This window comes from Spea bombifrons, chromosome 8 (genome assembly GCF_027358695.1).
Source record: "Spea bombifrons isolate aSpeBom1 chromosome 8, aSpeBom1.2.pri, whole genome shotgun sequence".
NCBI lineage: Eukaryota > Metazoa > Chordata > Amphibia > Anura > Pelobatidae > Spea > Spea bombifrons.
Genome location: NC_071094.1, coordinates 18,409,579 through 18,432,786, shown reverse-complemented (window position 1 = coordinate 18,432,786; position 23,208 = coordinate 18,409,579). Strand labels below are relative to the sequence as shown.

At 40.1% G+C, this 23,208-nt stretch overlaps 1 protein-coding gene across 1 annotated transcript; it reads left to right on the top strand.

Moving 5' to 3' along the window:
* The first annotated feature begins 47 nt into the window (after positions 1-47).
* Positions 48-21,741, top strand: DNAAF6 (dynein axonemal assembly factor 6). Its single transcript, XM_053473783.1, has 7 exons — positions 48-200; positions 3,445-3,557; positions 5,926-5,992; positions 12,053-12,143; positions 12,230-12,326; positions 12,738-12,823; positions 21,162-21,741. Exons 2-7 carry the CDS (start codon positions 3,459-3,461, stop codon positions 21,274-21,276), a joined length of 555 nt encoding a protein of 184 aa, XP_053329758.1. The 5' UTR covers positions 48-200; positions 3,445-3,458; the 3' UTR covers positions 21,277-21,741.
* The last annotated feature ends 1,467 nt before the right edge of the window (positions 21,742-23,208 follow it).

Below are 23,208 nucleotides of genomic sequence, written 5' to 3'. Positions count from 1 at the left end.
TTTTGTTTTCTTGTATTGTTTTCATAGAGTTCGTGGTGTCTGTATTGATCTATTGGTCAATCCCATTTGTTTGTAAATCAGGTCTATGGAGACCCCTTAGAGATGGGTAGGCCGTTTCCATAGAAATGCGTTTTGTATTCAGTAATGTACCGCGGACTTAGAGTTGGACAGTTGATTACAAACGCGTTGTTGTGCTCAAGGTAATGTAATATGTAGTCGTTGTGCATAGTATGTGTACATGCAAAGACATATGTAGGAAGGGTGTTGTATATTATTAATACCTTAAGGACCAAGTCTTTTTTTTTTTATTTTTATTTTTTTATGAAGTACCGCTTAAATGTTTGTGGTTTTACTATGTTCGACACTGATAACCCTCTTTTTCCGTTAGTGTACCCACACAAATTTATATATTTTTTCCAGCACACATAAAGCTTTCTTTTGAAATCATATTCATAAATGTAAGACTTTTTTATGATTTTCTGTTTTTTAGTTTTACATGTGCATATAGCAGGAGCAAATGGAGAGGAAAATACCGAAAATATATTAATTAGCTTAACCTTATTTAGAAACTAGACATCATGACCAGGCTTTTCTTCAATTTTGGGCGTTATAGCATGGCGAGACTCTTACTTCAGTAGTGGTCGCGTATCTCAATTAAAAATATATAAAGTGTTGCGCAAATAAACAAGCATCGGAATTATGTGATAACCATATCAACAATGTCCACTAAAAAAAGTAAAATAAAAATCTCAAAAGTACCCCTGAAAAGGATATATTAACCCCTTCATGACAATGGCTGATTTTTTTTGTACCCTTAGTGACAATGGCTGATTTTTTTTTGTACCCTTAGTGACAATGGCTGATATTTTTGTACCCTTCGTGACAATGACTGATTTTTTTTTTTGCACCCTTCGTGACAATGGCTGATATTTTTGTACCCTTAGTGACAATGGCTGATTTTTTTTCTGCAGTGCTCGTGTTTAGCTGTGATTTTCTTCTTTCCCGTTTACTGAACCCACACAAGTTATACATTTCTTTCCTCAGGACAAGAAGGGCTTTCTTTAGATGTCGTTATTTTGATTGTATCATATCATTTACTATAAAAAAGTATAAAATACTGTGAAAAATTGAGAAAAAATTTCTGACTTTTACTTCCTCCCCACATATGCCTTATACCGTATATGCCTTATACCCCCAGATATGTCACTCTGTCCTCCCCAGGTATGCCGTAAACCCCCCTGATATGCCATAGTGCACTCATAGATTTGCAGACTCGTTCACAGACACAATGCTTTTATAAATTAAATACAGGGTTAATCTTCACTGCCCCCAGGACTTAGATTACCCTCAGTTTGCCCCCCTTTACCTCTAACTGCACCTTAAATTAACCTTGTTAAATTAACCCTCAGTCCTCAGCATTAAATTAACCCTGAATAGAAGACCCCATTAACCATAACTGACCCTAAATTAACCCTGAAGACCCCATCAACCACAACTGCCCCTAAATTAACTCTAAAGACCCCATCAACCACAACTGCCCCTAAATTAACCCCAAAGACCCATTAACTATTGCAATGGGTTCACCAAGAGAGCTGTAGTAACTCCCAGAGATCACCCACATGTATCCTCCTGTTGTCCCCCAAATCACTTTCAGCACCAGTCAGCATGCACACCTTGGAACCCTGCTATGTTTACCCAATAAGTAGACACAACTACCTTGAATTGAGTACAGCAGGAATGAACAGTTTATTCTTGGTCCCAGACGAGGACAACAGTCCCACTCGCCAGGGCAGGGAGGCAGGGTCAATAATCTGTGGCAGGGCCTGCTTTCAGTCCTCTCCAGGGGCCCCAGTGATGGACTGTTCCGTCACACACTCCATCACAACTATAACTGCCCCTAAATTAACCCTAAACACCCCATCAACCACAACTGCCCCTAAATTAACCCTGAAGACCCCAATAACCACAACTGCCCCTAAACACCCCATTAACTATAACCTGCAGTGACTGCAGGAAGGGACTGTAAGTAGGAACTGCTGCTGTGAGTCACACTGAAACAGATTATAAAACGAGGGGTATTTTTCAGAGCATTTGCTCTGAAAAAACCCTCATTTTATAATCGATAGAAATCGATTCAGCTAATCAATAATGAAATTCGTTGGCAACGATTTTCATTATCATTTCATTATTGATTTTTATCGATTAGTTGTTGCAGCCCTAGTGCAGAAACCGAATGTAGATTGCTTTCTGCACCTGCTTAAAGCCATGACAGTCCTGGCACGTCAATTGTCGCTAACTGGATGTTAGTGCATGAGGTGCCCGGAGCGTCAATTGTCATCAAGGGGTTAGTGAAAATATGTTGCTTCACAGGAGCAGGATATTATCTTGTCTTTTTACAAGTCAATGGTAAGACCTCACCTTGGATATGCGGTATAATTCTGGGCACTGGTCCTTTAAAAAGAAAATTATTAAACTAGGATGGCCGCAAAATTAATAAGGGTAGTGGAAGAAATACTAAGAAAGTTGCATCTATATTGTCAGGTCCTGGTGCGGATGAGCTGGAGACCAATGGCAGGGTGGCAGGCACAACAAAAGGGTCAGGCAAAAAGCAGAGTCAAATAAGCAAGCCGAGAGCAAGATAATCTTGGAGACAAGTCGAAGTGAAAAACCAGAAGCGCCTGTAGTACTAGAAAACGAACACTAGATGGGGTTCTACACTAGGTAATGTATATCCGTAGGAGCTTAATACACAGTAGGTGCATGGGTTTTATGGGTTGCGAAACCCAAACCCGCCCCTCGACACCAGCAGGCTCCACCTCCCACCATAGACGGCCATAGCACCACCTCCCCAGCCCCCACCAATGAGGATTGTTTAGTAGACGCCCGGACACGCCCCCCCTGCTGGTTGCACCCCGCAGTATGCAAGGCCGGGGATGTGGCCTAGCACGTGGTGGTGCCAGGACCTGGAGCATGTGGGGAAGGGTCCAGAAGGTAGGGACGCCCTGCGGGGCACAGCAGGGCCAATATAAAGAGTTCTCCAGTGACCTGTTTATTAACAAAAATTTACAAAGAACCATTTGTAAAATGAGAGAGTCATTCTCTGAGATTGGAAGAGCATACACAACAAATGAAGGCTTCTGTACAATAAGGCCAATAAAGGTATGTAATTCACTGCCAAGTGATGTGGTGTTATCAGATACAATGGATGCCTTCAAAAACTGGGTATTTTTTTAGTGCACCATAGAGACCCTCCTATTTATTGGGCCAGTGAATGGAGATCATTTCCGCTTCTGTGTATTGCAATACCTAATTTTTTATATTTTCTTAACAAGAAAGATCTCTGCATTATATTGTTTGTACTCTTCAAGAGAATGAAAGGTTTGTGATTTCATACATTTGAAATACATAAAGAACCATATTCTCTACTTCATCCTTTCTCCTCAGAACTATATATTAAAATGGAGCTGCTGCCAAGTGATTCCTCATCCACCTGGGCAATGGAGGCTCTGTGTTCACTGCTCTCCAATACCGCAAAAGAAGACCCAAATGACTGTATGGTGAGTGAAAAACTATTGTGGTCAGCCGATTATTCTATAAATAAAATTGAAAAAAGAAAATACAACACAAAAATAATCAACGATCTAGTACACCTGTTTTAAAATTGGCCTGTTTGAATGTAGGTGGAAATACCCTGGGCAAGAAATCCAAAGGAGCATGACAAGTAGATTTTTTATTTTTTAGTCATAATTTAGATTGGTAGTAAAATGAATACACTAACTATGTCAAAATAACCATGGTGCAATACCGTGGGTTGTCTACTTTTCAGAAACACTTTCGTAAAACACTACTTTTATGCAGTCATTTTGATACTCTGCGATATTGAAGTTAGGCCCCCCCAGGGCTGAATTAACGTAGGGGCTGTTGGGGCTGTTGGAGCTGCAGCACCAGGCACCTTCTTGAAAATAGCCCCAGCCAGGGGCGAGCTGGCCCACCAGTGGCCAACGCGGACGCATGACTGCCAGGGCCGTCTTTTATGCCCCTGGCTGGGCCGTAGCACAGTCTCAGGATTGCAAGGGCCCTGCTGCTTACCTGTGCATTTCTAGCACACACTGTACAAGCAGCATCTTTTGTACCGCCCAAGGGAAGCAGGAACCCAGCTGACACGTGAATTTACGTCAGTTTAATTTTATTTTTTTAAGTAACCACTAAAGGCTTCAAAGAATCACTGGAACTGGTTAACATCTCTGTTTATGAATCTGTCATGTGCAGAACATGGAATAGGCAGGAGTCCATGGCAGGACATGGAAGCCAAAAAAACATTGCTGTGCGCCTGTAGTTTGACACTCCACAATGCTTTGTGGACTAATGAAACTACAGTTAAATTGTTTGGCTTCAAAGGGCACTGCATACCAACAAGAAAACATAATTTGTATGATGATAATACTCCTTTTAGATCGTCCCAGTCAGAGCCCACTAAAGATGCTCTGGAAGGACATCAGAAGAACTGTTCACACCAGACATCCTAAAAATATGCCTGAGCTTTAACAGCTCTGTACAGAAGAATGGTCTAGAAGAATGCACTGAAGGCTGTGCGGGTCTGATCCATAGCTAATGGAAGCATTTGATTGAGGTTATTGTTGGCACATGAGGATCAACCAGTTTATTAAATCCAAGGGTTCACTTACTTTTTCCACCAGCACTGTGAATGTTTAATGGGTGTGTTCGGTAACGACATGAAAGATTATCATAGTTTGTGTGCTATTAGCTTAAGCACATTGTGCTTGTCTATATTTTTGCACCTTGGATGTAGATCAGATCACATTCTATGAACAATTAACACAGAAAACCAGATCCAAAGGGTTCATTTACTTAATTAAAGGAACTTTTTTGTGTGTGTGTGTGTGTGTGTGTGTGTGTGTATATATATATATATATGTCATACTAAATGATAGATTCTGTGGATGGAGGAGAAAACAGGGATGTATCCTGAAAAAATTACATAATTTGTATGGATAAGCTAACTTGGTTTGCTGAAGGGCGCATTTTGGACAATTCTATGCTTCCAACTTGGTGGGAACAGAAGGCCCCGTTTCTATTCCAGCATGACTGTGCCCCAGTGCACAAAGCAAGGTCCATAAGGACATTTGGTTGGATGAATTGGATGTGAAAGAACTTGATTGGCCCGCACAGAGCCCTGACCTCAACGCCACGGAACACCTTTGGGATGAACTAGAACAGAGATTGTGAGCCAGGCCTTCTCATACAACATCAGTGCCTAACCACACAAATTTTCTTCATGATAAAAGGGCAAAATTCCCACAGAAACACTACAAAATCTTGTGAAAAGCCTTCTTAGAAGAGTGGAAGCTGTTATAGCAGAAAAGGGGGACCAATGCAATATTAATGTCAATGCATTTAGAATGTGATGCTATAAAAGTCTCTGTTGGTGGAATGGTCAGGTGACCCAATACTTGTGTCCATATAGTGTGTTGCGTATCGTGGAACATGTTATTGATTGAAACAATGCACAGTCATACACATCTGCAGTGGACCATGCTTGGGACCTGTGTTAAACCTCTGGCTGAGTGCATGCTTCAGAATAACATTTCTGCGGATGTCAACAGTTGAGCCCTACTCTCAAACAAACTGCTTCTTGTTTCTGCACAGGAACCAACATGATTTATATTGGGTACCATTGCATTTATCTAATGTGTGTGTATGAATTCTTACATGCCATTTCCATTCTGTGTATAAAGCATGATCTACAAAAACATAAGTAAAGGATACATTAGACCTGGATGTCTTTGTTGGATGAGACACACTGAATGCTCTGTGTTTTGCAAAAAATTACTTTTTGGAAATACATAGTATTATAAAAGGAGGAAGTTAATATGTTTCTTTTTTTTACTATTTGTGTCTTTTCAGAGTTCCTTCTCATTTGGAATATCTGGCCCTGGAGACATTGGACCTGCAAGAAAGCTGCATCCAGAAGGTAGAAATTGAAAGCCACAGAATAATTATTGTATATGTGCCATGAGTACGATGCACACATCACATTGTTACTGTCATTTTCAGTTTTGACAGAGAATGGTAGATTCTTTAAGAGGGGCATAAAGTAATTTATAAAGTCCTTTGCAGGGAGACAACACACAGAAAGGGCTAGTCTTATCAAACAAAGATATACATTTTATCACCATAAATAAGGCAATAGCAAACAATCAAGAAAGCTAAATCTACATACTAAAGAATATTAAAAGATGAACAAAAGGACAAAGATGTACCAATCTCCCAAGGCCATACATCCAAAGTTTGAGGTAGCATGTTTATTTAAAAGATTCAGGGTGCTAAAATGGGTGCACAGTAACAGGTATCCAGTGGGATTAAGTAATGTGCATTATGTGCGCTACCTCATGGTAGAATGGCAGCAGCTCACATGAAGTTTATAATTGGGGAGGGGGGCCTTAAAGTTTTTCCTATGTAAATTGCTAGTAAACTAGTTAACCACATGTATTAATTGTACTGTCCTAATTTTGCAAATACCTCCTTTATGTACTCTTGAAAATTACATGGGAATAATTAGAGGATATACCTTATTTCAAAGCTGCAAGTTTTTTTTTTTAAAACCTTTTAAGTATGCTGAGTTTGTAATTTTAATAGTAAGGGAAGCCATTTGGACAATTTGTATGCAGCCATTTTGCTATTTGCAGATTTATAATCCTTAAATTATTGATGTAGGTATTAGTGAATGGTAGCTATACCTTGTTTCTCCTAACACCCTTTCTAAAAGTCTCTCTGCACTTTTGAGTTTGTTTTTATATTATTGTTTAGGAAGAATCCTTTTTAAAAAATGTCTCAGGATATTTTCAGATTCATAATTTGCAGGGCAAAAGGTTGATCAAAAGAATATTAGAAATTTAAACTACAACAAAAATATTGTCTTTATGTATCAACTTTGTATAGATGATGCCCTTTTATTTAGCGAGGCCTAAATTATTTTGCAATTTTTGCCCAGCAACAGAATGGAAGGTCCACGTGACTAATTCTGTTAGGATTTACCTGTGACATTGCAGGGATTCCCTGCACTGACCCTATCGTCCATCCACTTCCGGGGCAAGGAGGAGATCTTCTCCGATGTAGCAAGTCCACGTTCTGCTTCCCCGCTACCTTGATTTCTCCTCCAACATCGTGACAGACCATGTCTCAGCCAGCACTGATGCATGCAACCACGTGACTAAGTCTCTAACAGTTCTTGCGCATGGCGGCACGCATGTGATGTCACTGTCACCCTTTGGTGACCTCCTTTTCTCGCCAGGACTGCCTATTTATACCTGAGATCTTTACTTTCTCACCTTTTGCTTACCCCCAGTTGATTTAACTCTCCTGCGCTGTTCCATAGCAATTTTTGATGGACTTTTCATGTTGCACACTCGTGGACATTAAAATACCACACAATTTGAAATGCTGAGCCTTCGTTTGTTTTTTTATCATTAAGGGTCTTGGTGGAGCCCGGCCCGTGTACCTGTAAATCTTAGGTGCTGCTGACCATCGCTACTATTGTTATTCATAGCAGCAATCTCATACCTGGAGTGCGCTCTGACTGGTTCCCATGATGCTGCAGTTTGTAGCACACACTTTTTGTATTTATTTATTTAAAATCCCCAGTTACGGTACAAGCATTTTTCAGGTTTCTCTCCTTGCTTTAGGAAGAAGGGAGACAGATCCCTAGTTGTCCAGTGGGAGGAGAACAAGTCCTGTCTCTTGTACTGTACCAGCACTGTACGTAATGTACAGTCTGCACTGATAGTCACAAACAGCTTAACCCCTTAAGGACCGGGCTCATTTTTCATTTTGTACCCTGTGGGACCGAGGCTGTTTTGACACTTTTGTGGTGCTTGTGTTCAGCTGTAATTTTCTCCTCACCCATTTAGTGAACCCACATAAGTTATATATTGTTTTTTTCAGGACAAGATGGGCTTTCTTCAGATACCATTATTTTGATCGTATCATCTTATTTACTATAAAAAAAAATTAAAAAAACATGGTGAAAAATTGAAAGAAAAAACCATTTTATGACTTTTATTTGAAAAATCTTTTACTCACCTAAAAAAGCAAGTAAAAAAACTAGCTAAATAGATTCTACTACTTGCCCTGAGTTTAGAAATACCCAATGTTTTTTGTAAGTTATAGGGCAATAAGTACAAGCAGCGTTTTATGATTTCCAAATCTTTTTTAACAAATCTGGTCAGTCTGCCTCCATCTCCTCTTTGGAACATCTTTGAAGCCGGTTAACTCAATTTAACCCATTCAAACCATATATTTTTGAAAACTAGACACCCCAGGGTATTCCAAATGCTGTTATTTTAACCCTTTCCATGCACCAATTATAGAACTACACTTTGTAATAGTAATTTTTTTTTATTTTTTTCCCCACACAAATTGTACTTTAGTTATAGATATACAGGTTCTGGTATATGTCACTGGCAAACAACACCCCAATGTGTGTTCAGGAACATCTCCGGAGTACAGCGATACCCCACATGCATGGGTTTGTCAGATTGTTTGGCTGGTAAAAGGCTACTTTTGGGGCATGCGTAATTCAGGTGGTCATTTGGTCATTCTGCCTTCATCTCCTCTTTGGAACATCTTTGAAGCCGGTTAACTCAATTTAACCCATTCAAACCATATATTTTTGAAAACTAGACACCCCAGGGTATTCCAAATGCTGTTATTTTAACCCTTTCCATGCACCAATTATAGAACTACACTTTGTCAAACTTTGTAATAGTAATTTTTTTTATTTTTTTTCCACACAAATTGTACTTTAGTTATAGATATACAGGTCCTGGTATATGTCCGTGTCAAACAACACCCCAATGTGTGTTCAGGAACATCTCCTGAGTGCAGTGATACCTGACATGCATGGGTTTGTCAGGTTGTTTCAGATTTAAAATGCCACATTTGGGAAGTGCGCTTTTTTTCTCCATTTTGGTCAGTCTGTACCTATGCCCTATCTTTGAGCTAGGCCACTCCAATTTACCCCATCCGCCATTTTTTTTTCATATTAGACACCCCTTGGGTATTTGAAGTGCTTTTATTTTAACTCTTTGTTGAGATTTTTGAGAAATTTTAGCACTTGCTCAAAATAATAAACTTTATTTTTTAATTTTATTTTTTTAATACTTTTTTTATATTTTTTTTTACACATTTTGCTGGTACTGGATGGTTCATCTAGTGACATCACTGCATAATTATTTTTAAATGTTAGCACATTTTTTTTTTTTCCATTTTTTATTATTTTTTTTTAAATATTTTACTAATCACATAGTGATTAGAAAGCTGGGCTCCATTGACTTGCATGGTTGAATGCAGTACCTGTATTCAACCAGCAAGTGGAGCCAGTTCTCTAGAGGGTCTGGAGACCATCTAGCAAACTTTTCACCTTTATTGTTTTATTTCCCGGGCCGCCGCCATCTTGCAGATGGCGAAGATCACCGGCAGCTGCGGCTGTGACCGCTCTCCGGAGCGGTCACAGCCCACCCAGAGGTAAGTGTTTGGTATCGCTGGATGCCTCCTGATCGAGGCATTCCAGCGACACCATTTAAGTTGTCGCCTCCTAAACGCTTTTAAAACGGGCGTCCGCCGCCATACATACGCTGTTGACGCCCCGGGGAGGGGCCAGACATGGCCCCCAATGCCGATCTCGGCCTTGCTGAATGCCTCGACATCGAGGCATTGCAGCAAGGCCGTTTAAGCGAAGAAAGTGATCCTTGATCACTTTCTAAGCTTATTTAATTTTTTGACGGTTCAGGACCGTCAAAGGTCGTTTAGTGACCTTCTTGTCATGACAGTCCTGAACCGGCAAAGGTCACGAAGGGGTTAAAGGAGCTTACCTACTGAGATTAGCCCTGATAAACACTGTTGGACCGTGTCTGTGTTTAACCTACTCACCCTGAGCTACTTTAGTTTGTTTTGACTTGTTTGACTATTAAGTGGGTAAAACTAATTGCTCACACTTGCCTCAGCAATATGGACCCAGGAACTGCTTTTCCAAGCATGCATACACATGGTATGATGTGCACTGAGTGAGATCTCCAAGCTTGTTCATACTTTATGGAGGGATGTGTGTCCTTACAAGATTGAAGCAATTTCTAGCTTACCTTGGTTTCTCTTACACCTCTTGTAATAACCACAATGAGGTGGTTATTATGGGGGACTTTAACTATCCCTACATAAACTGGGAAACCGAGACCTGTGAATCTCATAAAGGAAACCGGTTTCTGACTATAAGTAAGGTTAATTATTTGTCCCAAATGGTACAGGACCCAACCAGAGGGGGTGCCCTACTGGACTTAATATTAACCAACAGACCTGACAGAGTAACTAATGTGCAGGTCAGGGGGCATCTAGGAAATAGTGATCACAATATAATACATTATAACTTGTCGTTCAATAAGGGAACTCTTAGAGGAGCCACAAGAACTATGAACTTTAGGAAGGCAAAGTTTGATCAACTAAGAGAAGCCCTTAACACTGTAAATTGGGAAAATGTCCTCAAAAACAAGAGTACAGACACTCAATGGAAGATTTTTAAGAATATCTTAAATTCTCACTGTGAAAGGTACATACCGTATGGGAATAAAAGAGTCGGGAACAAGAGAAAACCAATGTGGATAAATAAAAATGTAAAAGGGGCAATAAATGGCAAAAAAGGCATTTAAGCTACTAAAACAGGAAGGCAGTGAGGAAGCACATGGGGAAGAAAAATCCAGGCTGGGAATATGTATTAAATGGGAAAACACTGGGGACGACTGACATGGAAAAGGATTTAGGAGTTTTAGTTAACAGTAAATTTACCTGTAGCGACCAGTGTCAGGCAGCTGTTGCTAAGGCAAATAAAATCATGGGGTGCATCAAAAGGGGCATAGATGCCCACGACAAGGAAATAATTCTACCACTGTACAAGTCACTAGTCAGACCACACATGGAATACTGTGTACAGTACTGGGCACCAGTGTACAAGAAAGATATAGTGGAGCTGGAGAGGGTTCAAAGACGGGCAACCAGAGTAATAAGGGGAATGGGAGGACTACAGTACCCAGAAAGATTATCAGAATTAGGGTTATTTAGTTTGGAAAAAAGCCGGGGGGGGACTTAATAACTATGTATAAATATATAAGGGGGCAGTACAGAGATCACTCCCAGGACCTATTTATACCCAGGACTGTATCTATAACAAAGGGACATCCTCTACGGCTGGAGGAAAGAAGGTTTCTACACCAGCACAGACGGGGGTTCTTTACAGTAAGGGCAGTGAGATTATGGAACTCTCTGCCAGAGGAAGTGGTAATGGTAAACTCAATAAAAGAGTTCAAAAGGCGCCTGGACGTGTTTCTTGAAAGCAATAATATTACAAGTTATGGATATTAGGGACAGAACGTTGATCCAGGGATTTATTCTGATTGCCATATTTGGAGTCAGGAAGGAATTTTCCCCCTGGTATGGGGCAATTGGCATCTGCTTCATAAGGGTTTTTTGCCTTCCTCTGGATCAACACAGTAGGGATACAATATGTATATAGGTTGAACTTGATGGACTTTGGTCTTTTTCCAACCTTATAAACTATGTTACTATGTGGTGCACAAAGTAGCCACTTACAGAAAGCAAGTCGCTTAGAGAAATGCAAGCCCTTGCTGTGATGTTGTAAGAGAAGGCCTGGTTCACAATCAGCATTCCAATTCATCCCAAAGGTGTTCAATGGAGCTAACATCAGGGCTTTGTGCCCCACAGCAAGTTCTTCAAACCATGTCTTTATGGGCCTTGCTTTGTGCATAGTGACACAGTCATGTTGGAACAGGTAAAGGCCTTCCCCAACTGGCGCCACTAAGTTGAAAGCATGCAATTCTCTAAAATGTCTGTATAAATGTGTTTTAGCACTCCAGTGTATGCATTTCCACTGCTTCAGAGTCCAATGGTGGTTCAGTTTACACCACTCCAAAGGCCTGCATTGCACAAACACATTTCATGACACACATTCTTTTTGTATCTTATCCAGGTATACAGAACAAGAAGGAAATCTGGAATGAAAGGGAGTCCACCACAGTGGCAGAGGTTGAAGACAAATTTGACACAAGACAGCAACCTGAGTAAGTCTTTCTCACAAAAGCAGTATAGAGCTAGATGCAGATCCTTACGATGTTCTACTAACAATAGCACTTCAAAATATCCCCAGGTATCAGATTATTTTCAAGCAAAGTGTGCGTCCGGAAGATGTCTTTTTAGGCTTTACTCAGAAGAACTCATCAACGACCTGTTGTGAGGATATGATGGTAAAGAACTGTGTTTTGCAAACCTCCTTTATGTATGAATGACTTGCCTATTTATAAAACACCAGAGGAAATAAGTGAAAAGGATACCCACACCTTATTTTTCACTGTAGAGAGAGCAAGGGCTGTAGGCAACCATATGAAAAACATAAGAACATGCAAATAGGGAGAGGCATAAAGGGGTACATTTGGAGAATGCTCACTTTAGCAATTTAGATGGAAATGAGAAATGATGATTGGTGGGTGGATTAGTATGGTGTTGCATCCTGCCTCTATATAACCAAATTATTCAAACCACCTCTGCAATATATTCGTTTTCTGGTTGTCCAAAATCAGCTATGTGTATGCTGCGTATTAACAGTAACAAAAAAGTGTTTTGTTTTTTTAACATGTATATTAATCATCTCAACACAGATTCGAATTAACCTGCCTGGTACAAAATCTTCCGATGTGCTACTACAAGTCAAAAATAACTTCCTTGATCTTCACACACCCAAATAGTAAGTTATTACAATGGATAATTGCTCCTCTCTTTACCTCATGGTAAGCCCACTGTACCGCTATAAAAAATACACACAAAAAAATACACAAAAATACACACAATTTTTTTTTTTGGGGAATAATGGAATAATGGGGAATAATGGAATATCATCATAGGCTATAAGCTTGCGAGCAGGGCTCTCTCCATCGAATGTATCAGTTTGTCTTAGTCTGTCAATTCTTGCCTTGTCATATCCCTTGAATTTATGTATTGTATTAAGCGCTGCATAAACTGTTGGCGCTATATAAATAAAAGATAATAATAATAATAGGCGTACAGAGGCCCTTTATCAGCCACCATCACTCTTGTGTTCCAATATAGCTAATCCAAGTGTAGGTTTTAAAAGCTAATTGATCATTAGAAAACCCTTTTGCAATTATGATAGAATAGCTAGAAACGTCCTTTTTTTGTGAAAACAACTAAGTTATACATAGTTATATAGGCTGAAAAAAGACATGGGTCCATCAAGTTCAGCCTTTCCCTTATCTGTTAATTGCTGTTGATCCAAAAGAAGGCAAAACACAGGTTTGTGGCTTTTTCCGATTTTGCAATCAACTAGGGAACAAAATTCCTTCTTGACCCCACTATGGCAGTCAGATCTCTCCTTGGATCAAGCTGTTTCCCCATAATTACAAAATTATATCCCTGAGAACTATGTTTTTGCATGACCTCGTGTCCTATGCATAGTGCTCTTTATGAATAGTTTTCCAGACAGTGTTTGTATTGGCCCTGAATATACTTATGTAATGCTATCATATCCCCTCAGAGGCACCGTTTTTCTAAACTAAACAGATTTAAATTAGTTAACCTTTCTTCATAACTAAAGTGTTTCATTCCTTTTATTCAATTTTGTAGCCCACCTCCGCACCTTTTCCAGTGCTATAATATCCTTCTTTAGAATAGGTGCCCAAAATTGCACAGCTTATTCAAGGTGTGGTATTACCATTGATTTATAAAGAGGCAAAATTATATTTTTTATCCCCCAAATTGATGCCCCTTTTTATACAGGACAATACCTTACTGGCCTTAGCAACTGCTGACTGACATTGCACATTGTTGCCTAGTTTGTTGTCTAGAACAATTCCCAAATCCTTCTCATTTGTTATCTCGAATTCACTACCATTTAGGGTGTAAATTACTTGTGCATTCCTTACCCCAAAGTGAATAACTTTGCATTAATCAACATTAAATGTCATCTGCAATTTGTGTGTCTAGTCCCCCAGTCTATGCAAATCCCTCACATTGTATTACTTTACAGAGTTTAGTGTCATCTGAAAACACGGAAACATGACTTTCAATGCCTATTGCCAGGTCATTTATAAATATGTTGAATAAAATTGGTCCCAGAACAGAAACCTGAGGGATACCACTTACCACTTTTGACCAGCTTGAAAATTTACCATTTATAACAACTCTCTGTTCTCTATCTCTAAGCCAATGTTCTAGCCAAGAACAAGAATTTGCATCTAGACCAATTATTTCATTTTGAATACTAATCTATTGTGTGGAACCGTGTCAAAACACCTTGGCAAAATCCAAGTAGATTACATCCACTGCAGCACCTTGATCTACACTTCTACTAACTTCTTCGTGGAATGCAATTGAGTTCGTTTGATATGACCTATGTTTAAGAAAACCAAGCAGATTTTTGCTAATAACACTGGGCAGACCAGCACAACCACCCCGAGCCTTCGATCATTCCCACGGAAGGATTCTGTAGGCTCAAAACGCAATTGCCGGTAAACCGATGACCGTGTTTTCAGCTGCCGCAGGCAGCTTCAGGGAAAGGGGTTGTTTGTTGATTGCCACAACATTCCCCTGCTCCCTGATCGCTCCATAAGAGCGGCATTTCAGGGGTTAATACCCGTTTTGTACGGGGCTCTGCTGCTGCAACACCAAAAAGAGCCCCCACAAGCCTTTTGATCACTCCTACAGGAGTGATCAAACAGACTTATCCCTGAAATTGTGTCCCAGGTGACAGGGAGGAGGGGTTCTTCCCCACCCTCCCCTTTACTGCCACGGTATGACACCATCGCGGCATTGCAGGGGGGTTAATATTTGTCCCCTCAAGCTTGTGAGGACTAAATATCAGTCCATGCTGTGCTCCAATGGAGCATCAGCATTAAAAGAGATAAAAAATAAAAAAATAAAAAATAACAGCACTGACCTGAAAGTCCAGGGTGCTTCTAGGTCAATTGTTGTGAGTTTAGTTGCTGCAGCAGTTCATTTGAGGGCTAATGATCAGATCACTCCTGGCCAATAGGAGGGATCTAATCATTATGGCAGCCCCTGGATGGCCCAGCCCTAGAAAGAGAGAGGGGTCATCTATGGTAAAAATGAAAAGAAAAAAAAAACAAATTATTAATAAAAAATACATAATTATTACATCATCACTTGTCAGTGACATTTTAAGTCACTGATTATTGATCGGTCTCCCTGATCAATATCAGTGGCCTAAACTTGTCACTTACAAGTAATTTGATTTAAAAAAAAATATTTTAAAAAAGTTTACAATTAAAATGCACATGTCCCAGTTTTGACTCCACTGAAAAACATGAGTTATCTTTGCATGTGGGGTATTGCTGTACTTGGGGGGTGTTACTGAACAGAAATCAAGACCTATTTTGTTCTTTCACGTATCTAAATAAACATAGTGAAACTGCATAGTGGATGTGAAAAATGTTTTTTTTTTTTTGTTAGACTAATTTTGGAAGGCGCTGGTACGGAATGGGCTGCATGGGATAGGCCAATATGCCCCTAACTTGGTTGCCTGAGCTGTCTAGTGTTTGAAAATATATAGTTTTAGGGGCTTAAAACGAAATATGGGCCTTCTACTGTGTCTCAAATGAGACCTGGAGCCAACAAACTGATCTGTCAAAATAACATGTTTAAAAACTCTATTGCGCACCAATTATTGATAAAAATGGGCACTAGAGAGAAGAAACGGGTGGGGCTCTACATTGACAGAACTACATATAAAATTTGCTAAATTAGAGAGAATTAATAGAAATAATAGCGATCTTTCCACGCTCCAAGAAATTGTAACTAAAGAACAGGAAAAAATTAACTGGGTGCTGTTACAACTACAGCAAAAAGTCCACTAGGGGGCGCTCGTGTGTTCCATTCAATGAAAAATAAGACAGAGAAAAAAATATATAGTGTAGGAGTAAAACAGTGTGTTATGCCCTGCGTATCGCAGATTTCCCACTCACAATGTGTTGATGGGGTTCAGTGCGTCATAGAGATGGCCTTGGGGTCCATATACAGGAATATATACCGAGGAAACAAACCAGAAAAGAATCCAATAGTGTGTTATGTATACAGCGCTAGATACGCAACAAGTGGAAATATACTTACACTTAAATAAGTGTCAAGATGCCCATAATTTCTGGTGATGATCTGGTCACATCCGTATATCCTTCTGGTTTGAAGAGTCCAATGGTAGGATACCAATGTGTGTGTGGTGTCTAAAAACAACCACTATCCACATGGAAGGTATATTAAAAGAAATATTTATTCTTAATTAGCAGCCAGCTGGATCCATATCAGCTGCAGCTATAAAAAGTATTTTAAGGACTTTTTATGATATAATTTAATTGTATCAGCACTTTTATTTACATCAGTACTTTTTATGTTATTTTAAAATACTTTTTACTGTTTATTACATAGTTGATTTCCTTTTTTTTGTCCCAACCTGAAATCTACCCATAAAGCTTCCACCTTTCCCTAGTCACATTCTACTTGCTTAATATTAGACTTTAGCTCATTGTTGACATACAAGCATACTCCACCTCCCTTCCCAAATAATGTGTAACCATTTTAGTTATCTACGTTAACATTTTAAGTCATGCGTCTCATCCCACCATGTTTCCGTTATGCCTATTATGTCATATTGCTTAGTGTATGCTATTGCCTCTAGTTCCCCCATGTTATTTAGTCTCCTTGCGTTAGTAATCATACATTTAATATTATCATGAGTCTCTTGTATTTTATGTAAATTTTTATTATTACATACCTCCTCTGTTCTGATCTTGCCCATCTCTGCCCCACTTGTTCTGATGTAAAGCCCCTCTCCTTTCTGTGCCCCTCCCCCAAACCACTATTTTAAAATCCTCTCCAACCTTCTAGCCATCCTGTCCCCCAGCACAGCAGAGCTTCTCCCATTTAGGTGCAATCCATCACAGCTATAAAGATTTACCCAAGCGCAAAATCAGCCCAGTGCTATAAAAATCCAAAACCCTCCTTCCTACACCATGACTTTAGCCACGCATTAACCTCCCTAATCTAACTTTGCCTTTCTACTGTTGCGCGCGGCACAGGTAATATTTCTGAGAATACTACCTTGGAGGTCCTTTTCTTCAGTTTACTTCCTAATTCCTTGAAATCATTCTTTAGGACCTTCCATTTTCCACTGACTGTCATTGGTACCAATATGGACCATGACAACCGGGTCTTCCCCAGCCCCTCCAAATAATCCATCCACTCTGTCCAGGGGAGGGCTGGCAGCCTAAGGCCTGGGGGGCAAGTCTAGTCAACTGGCCCATTGCACCATCAAAGCGTCTGCGAGCGACATTTAAAGCGGCCGTCGTGCGGCAGTCACTCCACCAGCGCCTAATGAAATTAAAGTAGCCGGTGTGCACGCACTGCATGCCTCAGCTCTTCATTACACCCCTTTTAAGACGTGGGAAGAGGAGCTGAGGCATGGCCGTTGGGTCTGACTGCCGCATGATGCAGGGGCGTACCTAGAGCATTTGGCACCTGTGGCAGACCCTGTATGTGGCACCCCCCCACACATACACACACTTTAAAACTGCATAGTTTCTATGGTTAGGCAAACATTGACAGGGGTACAGCATAACTGTTATCATTATATACTTAGGGATTACGCGGTACCACCGTCAATGTGTGCCTATACCTTGAGCCAGACACTGACAACCCCTATCACTATATACTAAGCCAAACATTGATGTGGTGTAGGCTTACCACTTTAGTGACTGGCATAGTATATAGTAGGGATGCACCGAAATGAAAATTCTGGACTGAAACTAAAAATTCAGCATTCACTTGGCCAAAACTGAAAAAAACAAAAAAAAACCCAAAACTTTAAAATACTTTATTAAAAGTAACACCAAAATTAGACAAAAAAATCAACAACAATATTAACATATATATATATATATATACACACATATATATAACAACAATCACAATCCTATCATGCCCAGGTTCTAGCATGTGCTGGTTGACTTAGCATGATAGGAGTGTGATTGCTGTTTGCAATTATATATATATATATATATATATATATATATATATATATATATATATATATATATTAATACTGTCATTGAATTATTCTGTCCAATAAAAGTGTTAACACACCGAAGTTGGACCAAAAAATAATTTATAACAGCAATCACACTCCTATCATGCCTAGGCAGCCACTACATGCTGGAATCTGGGCATGAAAGGAATGTGATTACGGACTCCCTATGCCAAGTTATCCCCCAACACTTACACATCCATGCTATCTGAAACCCTCATTCACAAACATTCAGCATAACACCCATCACTCTCACACACTTACATTCAGCATAACACCCATCACTCTCACACACTTACTAATCCACTCTCTCCTACCTTTTCTTCTTTCACTCTCACTTTTCCTCCTCCTCCTCCTCCTCCTCTTCTTCTTCTTCCTGTCCTTCCGGTGCACTGAAGACGGTGGGCGTGGCTTCAGTGTTGTGCGCCGGGATTTGACATCAAGTCCCGGCGCACAGCCGCGCGCATCATTTCTGAAGGCGTGCCGGCATGGTGGCACCCCTCAGATGAGCGGCACCCCTCAGATGAGGACCACCCCCCCCCCGCCAGGTACGCATGACGGCCGCATTCAATCCTGCTCGCGGCCGCTTAGTTTTTAACTTTGCGGCCGCAGCCGCATTGAATGCTCGTCCGTCCGGCCCACCGGCCCGGATTTAGGGCGGCCTGGGGGGCAATTGCCCCCCGGCCCAGCCCGCCCCTGACTCTGTCATATGAAGCCCTGCTTCCTGATCACATTGCAATCGGCATAAACCGTTTTTTTGGTTTGTTTGTTTGTTTAAAAAAAAAAAAAAGTGATATAAGTGAAAATATATATATATTGAGAGCCTGGTGATGTCATACAAAATGTATGAAAATTCCCTAAAGGAATCTTAAGGTATACTTTACTGGGAACAGTCTAAAAAAAATAAGGAAATAAAAAAACTTCTTAAGGAAGTAATGTGTAATGTGTGTGTGTGTGTGTGTGTGTGTGTGTGTATATATATATATATATATATATGTGTAAGATTGCAAAAATTAGATTTTTTTATCTCTATTTTAATCTGTCATCACTGATAATAATTGTATATTATATATATATTTAAGTACGGCCCTACTTCAAAATTGTGTATGATTTTGTGCAGGTTTCACCAAATATAGTCAAAAAAATATTTTGGTCCTTTTGGTTATGAAAACCCCCAGGGTTAAAGTAAATACTTGCTAGGGTGTCCCTTTTAAAGATCTATGTAGAAGGCAAATTTAATTATTTTAATTTGCACACCAAACCCAATGCAAGTTGACATACAAAAATTGCAAACGTTTAAGGTCTCTTAGAAATGTCCTTGTTTTCCATGAAGACAGCTATCTGTGCTAAAATAATTGGAATATGTTTCTCTAATGAACAATTAGACTTTTACATTTATAAACTTGGTTGCTGATAAATGGGCTCTGTATGCCCACAAATATATACTGTTCAGCCATCTCCAGCTACAATAGTCATTTACAACATTAACAATGTCTACACTACCATTTGATGTTATTTTAATGGACCAAATCTGCACTATTCCAAAAACAAGGACATTTCTAAGTGACACCAAAGTTTTGAACAGTATCTGTGTACAGTCGTGACCAAAAATTTTGAGAATTACACAAGTATTGGTCTTCACAAAGTTTGCTGCCTCAGTTTAGATGATGGCAATTTGCATATACTCCAGAAAGTTATGAAGGGTGATCAGATGAATTGCAATCAATTGCAAAGTCCCGCTTTGCAATGAAAATTAACTTAATCCCAAAAAAACATTTCTACTGCATTTCAGCCCTGCCCCAAAAGGACCAGCTGACATCATGTCAGTGATTCTATTCTTAACAGAGGTGAGCGTGTTGGCATGGACAAGGCTGGAGATCACTCTGTTATGCTGATTGAGTTAGAATAACAGACTGGAAGCTTTGAAAGGAGGATGGTACTTGAAATCATTGTTCTTCCTCTGTTAACCATGGTTGCCTGCAATGAAACACGTGCTGTCATCATTGCTTTGCACAAAAAGGGCTTCACAGGCAAGGATATTGCCACTAGGAAGACTGCAACTAAATCAACCATTTATCAGATCACCAAGAACTTCAAGGAGAGAGGTTCAATTGTTGTGAAGAATGCGTCAGGGCACCCAAAAAAGTCCAGCTGAGGGATCAGGGTGCCATTGGTGCCCTTTCCGATTTCTTTGGGGCATCTGGAAAAAAGCTTATCTGGAGAAGACAAGGTGAGCTCTACCATCAGTCCTGTGTCATGACAACAGTAAGGCATCCTGAGGTCCATTCATGTGTGGGTTTGCTTCTCAGCTTCTCAGTGGGCTCACTCACAATTGTGCGTAAGAACATAGCCAAGAATAAAGAACTCCCAACCATCCAAGAATAGTTTGGTGAGGAACAATGCCTTTTCCAGCATGATGCCATAAAGGCAAAAGTGACTTGGGGAACAAAACATCGAAATATTGTTTCCGTGGCCAGGAAACTCCCTGGACCTTAATCCCTTTGAGAACTTGTGTTCAATCCTCAAGAGGTGGGTGGACAAACAAAAACCCACAAATACTGACAAACTCCAAGCATTGATTATGCAAGAATGGGTTGCTATCATTTAGGATGTGGCCCAGAAGTTAAATTGACAGCATGCCACGGTGGATTGCAGAGGTCTTGAAAAAGAAGGGTCAATACTGCAAATATTAACTCTTTGCATAAACTTAATGTCATTGTCAATAAAAGCCTTTGACACTTATGAAATGCTTGTAATTACACTTCAGTATACTATAGTAGCATCTGACAGAAATATCTAAACACTGAAGCAGCAAACATTGTGAAGATCAATACTTGTGTCATTCTCAAACCTTTTTGCCACGACTCTGTGTGTGTGTGTGTGTATATATACACACACACATATATATATATATATACAGAAAAAAGTTACTTTGCTTCAAAAGTAGTTAATCGTTTGTTTACCCTCTACACAGCAAATTGGGATTACATCTTCCCCAGCCAGTGAATGCAGACAGCGGAAAGGCACAATTTACACTGGACACAGAAACCCTGCATGTGACTCTAACTATGTCTGGAGGTTCTCTCTGATTCATTTGATTTTGTGGGAATGTCCCTCCATGTATGAGCATGGTAATATTGAGGAGAAGTTGTAGAAAATTCCAAGGTAATATAATGGCGTAAAAGTTCAAAACTTCATTTTTATTGTAAGGGAGTAATTATAGAAATTAGGTTAATGATAGTGTGCTGTGCCTGCTCTACATGATTTTATGTATCTGATCTGTCACCCTCATGCAGCAATCCTTTGCCTCGTGCACACACACACTTACTTATAACTAGAAATCTGCAAGTGCTTCAAAATATGGGTGCACAGCTTTAAGGGCATACTGATACTTTCCTCTAGATTGTAAACTTGTTTGAGCAGGGTCCTCCTTACCTTTTGTTTCTGTAAGTCAAATGGTTAGGTTGTAAACTACTTGTTATGTCCTGTTTACCCATTATACAGTGCTAAAGAAATATGATAGACCTTTATAAAACAATAAATAATTTTCCAAATCTGCTCTCTACCTGTCTGTTTTTGCTGCACTTGTCATGACTTTTGGTTCATGCCCACTGTACTTGTCAACACCGGCTCCAAGGCTATCACAAGATTGTCCTTGTGAATATGCTTCTATGTGCAGGTGTGTTTCACTAAGTTTATAGCACTTCACTTGTCAATATTGTTATCCTGAATGTCACAACCACATATGAAGGTGGCATAACCTGGTGCTTTTGATGTAATCTTTAATAAACTGGTAATATTTATACTGCAACCATACCAAAACATCTAACAGATTAATTACCGTATTTGCTCGATTATAAGACGACCCTGATTTTGAATATTAATTTAGGAAAAAAGAAAAAGCCTGAATATAAGACGACCCTATAGGAAAAAAGTTTTACCAGTAAATGGGCTGTTCCCCCGTTCGGTGGGGCATTTCCAGGAGGCTAGAAGTCTGCAGGATCCGCAGACTTCCATGAGAGAATTAGTGATGGTAGTGGTGACAGTGCATGTAGGGGCATAGTTATTCAGCAGCAGAGTTGAAGGAGCAAAACATCTAACAGATTAATTACCATATTTGCTCGATTATAAGACGACCCTGATTATAAGACGACCCCCCATTTTGAATATTAATTTAGAAAAAAAAGAAAAAGCCTGAATATAAGACGACCCTATAGGAAAAAAGTTTTACCAGTAAATGTTAATTCATCTAAACTTTTTTTTAATAAAAGCTATGACTGAGAAAAATATTTTGGTTTTATTTCCTTCTATTTTCCAACCTGCCCCTCAGTTATGCACATCTGCCCCAGAAATGCCTTATACCCCTATATGCCACTGTGCCCCATGATATGCCTTTTAACCCTCTAAATGCCACTGTGCCCCATGATATGCCTTTTAACCCTATATGCCACTGTGCCCCATGATATGCCTTTTGACCCCCTATGTGCCACTCTGCCTCCAGAAATGCCTTATACCCCTATATGCCACTCTGGCATTTAGAGGGTTAAAAGGCATATTATGGGGAAGAGTGGCATATAGGGAGGTTTAAGGCATTCAAGAGGCAGAGTGGCGTATAGAGGGTTAAAAAGGCATTTCTGGAGGCAGAGTGGCATTAAGGGGGTTAAAAGGCATTTCACAGAGCACTGCCTCCAGAAATGCCTTATGCCCCCCATTTAACACTCAAACCCCCCCCCCAACTTACCGGTGCTTCTGAATTCCCTGTCATGTAGCCAGGGCAGCGTGTAGATCCCACGCACTTACGCTGCAGCCGGAAGGAGGCGTGGCTAGCAGCGGGGGTTGTCTGCGTCTATCGCGCAGACCTTCCCCAACTGTCAGAGATCAGAGTTCCCCGCACCGGTGCGAATCGCGTAGACATCTACACGCTGCCTCAGCTACACACCGGGGACTCGGAAGTACCGGTAAGTGGGGAGGGGGGAGACAGGAGGATCCAGGTCCCCTGCAGCTGCGGGGGATCTGGATCT

Coding starts and splice junctions, on each gene's coding strand:
- DNAAF6 (XM_053473783.1), top strand. CDS start 3,459: ATGGAGCTGCTGCCAAGTGATTCCTCATCCACCTGGGCAATGGAGGCT. Junction 12,327..12,737: donor CCTGTTGTGAGGATATGATG/GTAAAGAACTGT, acceptor ATCTCAACACAG/ATTCGAATTAACCTGCCTGG. Junction 12,824..21,161: donor GATCTTCACACACCCAAATA/GTAAGTTATTAC, acceptor CCCTCTACACAG/CAAATTGGGATTACATCTTC.